At 34.5% G+C, this 10,358-nt stretch overlaps 1 protein-coding gene across 1 annotated transcript; it reads right to left on the minus strand.

Annotated features, from left to right (window-relative positions):
* Positions 1 to 6,939: 6,939 nt before the first annotated feature.
* LOC141668952 (pentatricopeptide repeat-containing protein At2g20540) lies at positions 6,940 to 9,947 on the minus strand. Its single transcript, XM_074476020.1, has 2 exons — positions 7,358 to 9,947; positions 6,940 to 7,257 (listed from the first exon to the last, which is right to left on the minus strand). Exon 1 carries the CDS (start codon positions 9,331 to 9,333, stop codon positions 7,732 to 7,734), a length of 1,602 nt encoding a protein of 533 aa, XP_074332121.1. The 5' UTR covers positions 9,334 to 9,947; the 3' UTR covers positions 6,940 to 7,257; positions 7,358 to 7,731.
* Positions 9,948 to 10,358: the final 411 nt, after the last annotated feature.

The raw sequence follows: 10,358 nt of genomic DNA on the forward strand, positions 1-10,358 counted from the left end.
AATTGTACCTTGTTGGACATAGTGCGATCGATGATGAGTCAAGCGGATCTTCCATTCAGTTTCTAGGGTTATGCTCTAGAAATGGCTGCATATACACTTAACCAAGTTCCGACTAAAGCGGTTCAAAATACTCCGTATGAGATATGGACTGATAAACGTCATAGCATATCATTTATGAAAATTTGGGGATGTGAAGCGTTTGTAAAATGTTTAGCCTCTGACAAGCTTGGACCAAAATTAGATAGATGTTATTTTGTGGAATATCCTGAAGAAACTAAAGGGTATAGTTTCTATAATCCTACCGAGAACAAAGTGTTGGTTGCTCGAACCGCTGTATTTCTTGAAAGAGAGGTACTTTCAAAGAAAATTAGTGGGAGGACTATAGATCTCGATGAAGATCGAGTTGTACAAAATAATATTGAACCAGAGTTGGAAAATGGGCAGGAAGTACATCAAGATGTTCATGCTCCGGAAACACAGGTTATTCGTAGATCTACTAGGGCTCGTCATGAGCCATAGAGATATTATGGATTTCTCTTGACTCAAGATGATGATGTGATGCTCATAGATAATGATGAGCCTCTTACCTACCAAGATGCTATGAACAGTCCAGACTCCGAGAGATGGCTAGAGGCCATGAAATCCGAAATGGAATCCATGTATCAAAATAAAGTATGGACTTTAGTTGATCCACCTGAAGGGGTAAAACCTATAGGGTGCAAGTGGGTTTTGAAGAAGAAAACTGACATGGATGGTAAATTACAGACCTATAAAGCGCGACTGGTGGCAAAAGGTTTCAAACAAGTTCATGGTATTGACTGTGATGAAACCTTTTCACCAATTGCTATGGTCAATTCCATCAGGATTTTGCTAGCAATAACTGCTTACTACGACTATGAGATTTGGCAAATGGATGTCAAAACCGCTTTCTTAAATGGGAGGCTTGAAGATGATGTATACATGATACAACTTGAGGGTTTTGTCGATCCCAAGTTTGCGAAGATGGTCTGTAAGTTGCTTCGATCTATTTATGGATTGAAGCAAGCCTCAAGGAGATTGAATCGTCGTTTTGATGAAACAGTCAAAGAATTTGGCTTTATTCAAAATGAAGATGAACCATGTGTTTACAAGAAGGTTAGTGGGATCCACGTGGCATTCCTAGTACTATATGTAGATGACATATTACTAATAGGGAATGACATACCTTCTCTACAGGCTGTTAAGACTTGGTTGGGAAATAATTTCTCGATGAAGGACTTAGGTGATGCTACCTATATATTAGGGATCAAGATTTATAGAGATAGATCTAGGAGATTAGTCGACGTATTCGGAGTACATACATTGATAAAATATTGCATTATTTTAGGATGCAGGAGATAAAGAAATGATATGTTTCGATGTCTCATGGCATAGTGATCTCAAAAGATAATTGCCCCCCTAAATCATTAGATGATAAGGGATGTTTGAGAAAGCTCCATCTGCTTTAGCAATTGGATCTATAATGTGTACAATGATATATATTTATCCTAATATTTCGTATGCTTTGAGCATGACGAGCAGATACCAGTCTAATTCAGATGAGGGTCACTGGATAATTTTCAAGAATATTCTTAAGTACTTAAAGAGGACTAAAGATTTATTTTTGGTGTACGGAGAAGATAGGGAACCGGTTGTAAAGGGTTACATTGATACTAGTTTCTTAACCTAATTTCTGGATAGACAAGGATGATTATGTGTCTATGTCTGGTTTGTGTTTTGTCTAAATATAAGTGATGTTAGCTAGAATAGTTCACAGCAAGAACATTGATGATTCTATAAAGGATGCCGAATATATTGATATTTTTTGAAACAACCAAGGAGACTATTTAGGCATGTCCTTAGGCGATATCACCTTATTAATGAGATTAATGATCAAGGAGATATAAATGTAAAGTGCATAGTAATGATAATGTTGCAGACCCACTGACTAAGGCTTTGTCGCAACAGAAGTAGGATGGTCATACTAGTTCCATGAGTATTAGATATATGGGTGATTGGCTCTAGTGCAAGTGGGAGATTGTTAGTGTTTGTGCCCTAAAGACAACACTATGATGTTTTAGTTTAAGACATTAGAATTATTAATGTTTATGTTCTATCGATTATTCTATTTATAATTTATTAATTCTTAATTTACCGCGATATAAATGTTAGATTAATAAATGTCCTTGGAATATGATATGCAATTCTATATCTCTAAGTACGTGACTTAGAAATGAGATTATAAGAATAGTATCAATATTCCTAAAGGTCCCTATTCGAGTATTATTATTAAAGGATAATAATAATGCATTAAGGCTGGTGTGTTTGTTGACTGATGATCACAACTCATTGATCATAGGTATAGTGATACTAAAGTCAAAAACACAGGCAGATGTATATGTACATGGTGCTAGACAGACCCAATGTGAGATTCTACATGTCTGTTGTGTCATAAGTAATTCTCACAGTGATAATGATGTAATGGTCCTTAGACCTGAAGTCATTATATTTCTATACGAGAATTAATATACATTGATTCCATTAAAAGTTATCCTTGACCGGGTAATGATAAAAGTGGACATTGGGTATATTATGAATCGTATGAGAAATATGAATGATCTAGATGGGATTTAACCCTCCTATTTTAGGAGTGATATTATTGGCCTCTTGTGTGAGAGAGACTATGAAATGCGTGGCCACGCTCAAATGTTGATATGATATGATAGTCTACTCACTGATCAAGGAAACTTGGATTAAACTATGATGAGGATGAAACATTACATGCCTCTAGTTTAATCTATAATATTTGGGTAAAGGGATTATATTACGTTGTACATTATTCACAAAAGGTTTAATCGATCACCGATTCAATTATTATTACTTGGGTAGCAATGATGTATTACTAGATGTCGCTCATTGTTTACGATTTTAAATTAGATTTAAAATTTATTGCCAACGTAATAATAACCTATAGGGTCACACACTAAGAATGCTTGAAGGATTATTTAATTTAAATTGGATTTAAATTATATTAAAGTAATTCGAATTATTTATAATATTAATTAAGTATGACTTAATTAATTAGATAAATATTGATATTCGGATTTACTAATATTAATTATGAAATTTATTTGTTAAATAATTAAGTGAGACTTATTTATAATACAAATAGAAATTTCGAATTAATAATAACTCCTAATTAGTTAAGAGTTATAATTTGTTTTTATACTCTCTATATAATATCTCTTGTGTGGCTGATTTTGGAAGCAAGTTTTTTACTAAAACCCTAGCCACCAAGGGAGAAGATGGAGAGAGCGAGAAGAAACGAGTTTGTGCTAGTACACATCCAATCCTTGAGTTCAAGCATTCGTGTGGATACCGATAGAGCGTAGATCGCGAGAGCGAGATGCGTGGTGATTGAACAAGTTTTGGATCTGCATTAGTCAACCAATTGGTAGAGCTTCTTAAGGTAAACAATCTGATCTACAAATTAAATATATATTTTTCGTATGGATCCTGCGGTGGGTTTCAAAAATTCTGTTTTTTTTTACGTTTTTAATTACTGTTTCCGTTGCGTTTATGTGCTCGAAATCCTACAGTATCTACGTTGGTTTTGATTTCACATCTATAATTAGATATCTGGAGCCTCTAACCGGAGATTTATTTACCGCAAATATGCAGATTGTCATTTTGATGAGTTTATGTTTTTCCCTTGGGGAGAGATAAACATTCAAATAAAGTTAATCCTGACATAACATGAAATGCATCAGGATTATATTTTCTAGATCCACTTACCGGTCAATGCGATCTTGAAGTTAAAAGAATTATCCATATGCAAAATATCACAAACCAAATGCCTGACGCATTTAATGATTCTAGAAATATAACTAAATTTCATATACCTGCAGTAAACATTCCAGCTAGAATAAATATACCAATTATAAAATCAGATACAAAAGAATTGGTTATAGAATCAAAGCCACGCCTAAAGCGTGGTAGACCGGTCGGTGCAAAAGATGTTGCACCACGAAAATGAAAAATAAAGAAAATTATCCCTGAAGTGGCACATGCTCCAGAAGAAGCAAATACCCCTAAAGTGGTATTATTTCCTGAAGAGATTCTAGTCCCTAAAGATACATGATTAAACAATCATAAAATTTCAATAAATTATGTGCATGATATGAAATTATGGGATCGAAGTAAAGCAATAATCGATGATGTAATAATGTATTCCACATCATTGGATGTCGACATAAATTCTGATCCTGAACCACAAAGTGTGGATGAATGCCGTCGAAGAAAAGACTGGCCAAAAGATGCAGTCTAAATAAAATTAAATTCATTGCGTAAAAGAGAAGTATTTGGGCCTGTTGTCCAAACATTAATTGGTGTGAACCCTGTTGGGAATAAATGGGTATTCATAAGAAAACAAAATGAAAACAATGAAATTATGAGATATAAAGCCCGACTTGTAGTACAAGGGTTTTCTCAAAGGCTTAACATTGATTATAAAGAGACATACTCGGAACTCGGAACTCATATCCTCATTTTGGAAAATCACAAACTGGATATGTATTTACATATTGCGGTGCAGCCATTTCCAGGAAATCCACGAAGCAAACTACAGTGACAACCTCAATAAATCACTCGGAACTCATTGCAATTCATGAAGTAAGTAGAGAATGTGTTTGGTTGCGGTCTATCGTCAAGAATATTCAAGAATCATGTGGATTACCGGACATCACAAGAAGTCCTACTGTCATGTTTGAGGACAATACTACATGCATTGATCAACTCAAGGAAGGATATATCAAAGGAGACCAGACGAAGCACATTTCACCAAAATTCTTCTACACTCATGAGCTTCAAAATAATGGTGAAATTGATATACAACAAATTCGATCATGCGTTAGTCTTGCAGATTTATTCACGAAATTATTACCGAATTCAACATTTGGGAAGTCGCGACATAGCATTGGAATGCGACGACATAAAGATTTGTTACAACAAAACTTCAGAGAATGATTAATTTTTTCAAGGGGAGATTATACTATTTTTGCTTCGTCAAAGTTTTTATCCCACTGATTTTTTTAACAAGATTTTAGTGAGTTAATCTATGATCCATAATGACAATCAAAGGGGAGTATTATAATGTGATTGTCACACATGATCAATATTGTGAAATTGAAATAGTAGAGATATAAACTAGCATTTGAAATTGTATACAAGCAATTAATATCTTATTACTTGCATTACCTATAAAAGCCATGCACTCCTGAATGAAAAATACGCCGGCAACAATCTTTTCTTTGCTTACATTTTTCTTTATCACCTCTCCACCCCTTTTATTTAATTTAGCTATTATTATAATATAGTTACAAAGCCGTGTTTGAGGGTGTACGAAGTGATCGACGGAATAGGGCCCAAAAAATTGGGGGCACATTTTTTTAGATGTCATATATAATATATATACCTTGGTCGGGAAAAAATAAGTATAAGTGTGCGAATGGATAAAAGTTGAAAAAATGTTAAATAATTATACATTATTATCTTGAGCAAAATAAAAAATTATAAATCCAAAAATTTAAATAAGTCACAAAAATTCTATAAAAAAAAGTTAATTATAAGCAAAATATGTAAAAAAATATATTTATTTTTATAAATAGTTTAGACTACAAGTTTTAATGATTACTCGGTTTCATGATGACAACATACACTCTGTCATTTTTTTTCATATTTATGCGATTAATTTATTCTAAATTACAATTATATTTAATATTTACATATTTAAAGGAAAAAGTTAATTTTAAAATAAATAAAATTAAATAATTAATATTTATACACAAATTTAAATTCGTTAATATATAAAATTAGGTTTTTATGTGATTATTTTTTGTTTATAAGTAATTTATTGTATTTTATTAATTATGTACTTGTGATAATTTTCAAAAATTTTAAATGTATTTTAATTTTATTATAAATTACAAATTTTAGTTAATTTTTATTATTTTTATATACTTTGTTATTTTTAATTATAAGGACATTTTTTTTTTAAATTTTGCAAGGGTATTTCAAATCCGAGAAACGGCTCTCTATAGTTAGTATTTTACAACAACCTTCTTCTTATCTGTATAAATCTAATTCCTTTCACTCAACTAAATCGACGAACCCAATATCGTTGTACTCGACCAGCCTGACCGGCGGCCTCTGTATTCTTTCTTACTACCGGAGTACCTTTGTAAAAAGGATGGCGTTTCTGCATTGCATTTCAAAAATAAAATGAATTTGTTGCTGGTTGAACAACACAGGCTTGAAAATGTTTTAGTTTTAAAGCAGGAGAAGCAACGATGTGGACTAGAGTATGAAGAAGAAATATTACGATACTAGTGAATAATAATAGGGTAGAAAATAGGAGAAATTGATAGAGACATGAAATAACGGGAGGCAGGCTGACCCTTTTTTTCCCAAAACGAATCAAGCAATTTAGCAGCAGCATTATCTAGTATACGCCCTTTTAGAACAACCAAGCTCCTCCTGTTCCTCAAATTCCATATGTCATGAGATCATCTTGGTTTACCCCTTTTAGAACAACCACCTTCTTCTCCTCAAATTCATAATCTTTATCATCCTAGTTTACAAGCCTTTCCGTTTCGGGAGACAATTTTTACCTCAAACCCCTATCCAGAATCCTTAAGCCCTCCCTCAATTCTCCTTTTTTAGCAAAACCCTTCTCCTCCACCAGGTTCACCTCAAAGTCCACAATTTTATTTTATTTAACACTACATTTAACGCAACACTTCATATTTTGTAATCTGAGCAATAACTAAACAAAGCAAATCTGAATATACATTTTAGCAAGCTTTACTACTATCTTATCATTTTTTACCATGAAACGTAATGCTAATATATTAATCAAGAGTATGTTCTCAACAAATTAAGAAATCAAGTAAGCTAATCCTCCGTTTAAAAATCATAACAGAATGTCAAGATTTACTCCGTAATTTTCTTTACCTATTTTCTTGAGTAGGACTGTTGTCAACCACAGCTAACCCCTTGGTCGTGAGAAGCGAGTCCCCTGCGGGCATATGTAGCATGGTAGCTGTTTCCAGGGCAGTTACTTTCCTGGTCAGAGGAGTTCCAGGAACGTCCGTCCTCACTACAAGCATCATACTCAACTCCCCTCTTGTCAACATTATCATCATCACTTTCTCGATGCACATTGCTCACAGTTTCACCATTCTATATCAGTACAAGTGGGAGACCACAAAAAACCAAAAATTAACATCTTGTTGGATCCTGATGTAAATTTATAATCATTACAAATCAAATGTACACATACTTGCTGTTTCCAGGTTTGTTATTTTCCTTGTCAGAGGGCTTCCACACACTACCATTCTCACTACAAGTATCATTTCTATCGTCGTCATATAATCATATTACATCACTGTTGATCAGTATCACCTTTCTGATGCATGTCTTCTTAAGGAGCTTTGCCTCATTATTATTCAAAAAGGAAAATTGTAGAAACAGATGATGAGCAGCCTTCTTTTCATTAACCCTTGAATAGGACTGGTAGGCTAACATTTAAAAGCTTCAAGTGGCCTAAGTGCCTCTGAAAAATTAAGTTGTACAGAATATTCATAACACTAGATTGTTGAAGTTCGACCTTATTAGCACATTAGCAGAAATTGAATACCAGACTGCTACTCAAATCTAATCTTGCAGAGTAATCTTGCCCTCATTGTCAGCCTTGTCTTTGTCTTGCAGATTTATAAGCTCCAGCATCCAATAAATATCATTTGAAAAGGGCTTTGAATCATCACCTGATATAAATTCTTGAACTGTATTGTCAACCTCAATCATACTGCAACCTGGAGTTTTCTTCAAGCTCTTGCTTCTAATGAATTTTCTCATTCTTAAAACATCATCCCATTTTCCGAGTTTTGCATATATATTTGATAGTAGGACATAGTTTCCTGTATCATCTGGTTCAAGCTCTAGTAAGTGCTCCATCGCAATAACCGCAGTGTCAAGATTGCCGTGAATCCTGCAAGAACTTAGTAAAGAACCCCAAATTGCTGAATCGGGCTTCATAGGCATATTTTTAACTAATTCAAGAGCGCGTCCAAAGAAGCCAGTACGCCCAAGAAGATCAATTAAACAACCATAATGCTCAATACCAGGCTCTATGTTGTACTCGTTTCTCATCAAGTCAAAGTAACTTAATCCTTTATCCAGTAATCCGGCATGTGCACAAGCTGATAAAAGACCTACAAAGGTGATTGCATTAGGCTCAACTTTTGCACGCTCCATTCCTCGAAACACTTGAATTGCTTCCTTGGCTTTTCCATGATTTGATAATCCCATAATCATAGTACTCCAAGAAATCACATCACGCTCACACATAAGATTAAACAGCAGCAAAGCTTCATTTATGCTTCCACATTTAGCATACATTTCAATCAAGGCATTACATATACAAGTCTTATTCAAAAACCCATTCTTATCCGCGTAAAAATGAATCCATTTACCTACCTCTAGAGCTCCCAACTGCGAACAAGCTCTTAAAACTGCAACCAAACTAACCCAATCAGGTTTAACACCAACCATTTGCATCCTCCTGAAAACATTCAACGCATCAGCATAACATCCAATACGAATATACCCAGAAATCATCGCAGTCCATGTTACAACAGACTTTACAGGCATTTCTTCAAACACGGCTTTCGCCTTTTTCATCTGTCCCAACTTAACATACCCACAAATAAGCCCATTCCAAGAAATAACATCCCTCTCCCTCATTTCACCAAACAGGTGATGTGCATCCATCACATTGTCACATTTTAAATACATATTGAGCAGAGAGTTCTCAATCACAACAATACCCAAAAGCCCATTTTTAAGCACATGCCCGTGAACTTGTTTACCCAGCCCATGACTTATAAGTCCACCACATGACTTAATAACAAATGGGTATGTAAATTTATCAGGAAAAGTTGAGTCTTCACATAGCATTTGCTTATACACATTTACTGTCAATACATACAAGTGATTGTGTGTATATGCTCTTATAACTGCATTATACAAATGGGTTTTGGGATTTATCACCTCTTTGAAGAGTAAATTAACATAATTTATCTCGCCATTGTGATCACAAATATCCACCATTTTTGTCACCAAGAAGTTGCTTTGTGACAATGAAAATTTGACTATTTGGGCATGTATTTTCTTCAATTTTGCAATGCTCACACACTTTTGTAACATGGGTACAAACATATCTTCCAAGATTCTCGTAGTCAAGATGTTTGGAGTCATTGCTATTACATAAAGATTGAAACTTTAAGTTAGACTAGTTGTCGTTTGATATAAAAATTCAAAGATGAGCCAATTTATAGGGTTTTTGAAAGATGGGAGGCAAGAATTTGCTGATATTTTAAGAAAATGTTCAAAAAGTTTGAAACTTGATCAAGGAATGGAACTATAACTACACAGTAACTCCAGAAACTCCTTTAAAAGCTTCTTATATTCCCTTCCACTTTGGTCTTCACCCTACTTCTTCCCAAATGCTGACCTACAGGAGACCTCCACAGGTACTGAAGACTGAAGACAAGTCTCTAATCTTGTCTACCGTAAGGGCAATTTCTTCTTCTCTTAGTTTACGAAAAGACTGCAGCCTTTTGTTGGTTAAAAGCTGCAGAACACTGATGCTTTTTAGCTGCCTCCAGTACTCTCCATAAAGTGCCACAGAGCAGACGCCTGGAAAGACTTGAATCAGGCCTGCCACAGAACACAAAGTCCTGCCACAGACTACAACCATTCGATAAAGAAGAGTAAGATGATTAATGGTGGAACAGCAACCACAAGGTCTTGCAACAACAATCTTGTGTCTCCTTGTATGTAAGCTATTATATATCTTTCTTTTGTGTTAATTTCTAGACTTTTTTGCAGTTTGTTGGTCTGTATGTTGGTCTGTACTATAATTATTTTGCACGGAGATGGCTAAATCAATAATTGTGCCATTTTGATGGCTAAATGCACAATTATTGAGCGTTTTGGGGGCTCCGCGTCCCTTCCGTTAGTCTGTAATTAACTCCGTTAGTCAATTATCATTTTAATATTAAAAGTACAAGGATATTCTGGTAAATACAATATAAAAGTAACATATACCCTCATTCCCTCCATTTCTCGGACTTCATCCTCACCAGAAAAGGGGATTAAACCCTAATCCATTGCTGCTGTCCGAAATCGACGAAGATGGGTTGATATAGACGGAGCCCTGAAGAACATGACTTATATAAGCCTCGTGAATGTCCTCAATACACAGGTATTAGTTCGTTACC

Source organism: Apium graveolens, chromosome 6 (genome assembly GCF_009905375.1).
Source record: "Apium graveolens cultivar Ventura chromosome 6, ASM990537v1, whole genome shotgun sequence".
NCBI lineage: Eukaryota > Viridiplantae > Streptophyta > Magnoliopsida > Apiales > Apiaceae > Apium > Apium graveolens.

Bases quoted from the DNA above. Each gene is read 5' to 3' on its own strand.
- LOC141668952 (XM_074476020.1), bottom strand. From the start codon at position 9,333: ATGACTCCAAACATCTTGACTACGAGAATCTTGGAAGATATGTTTGTA.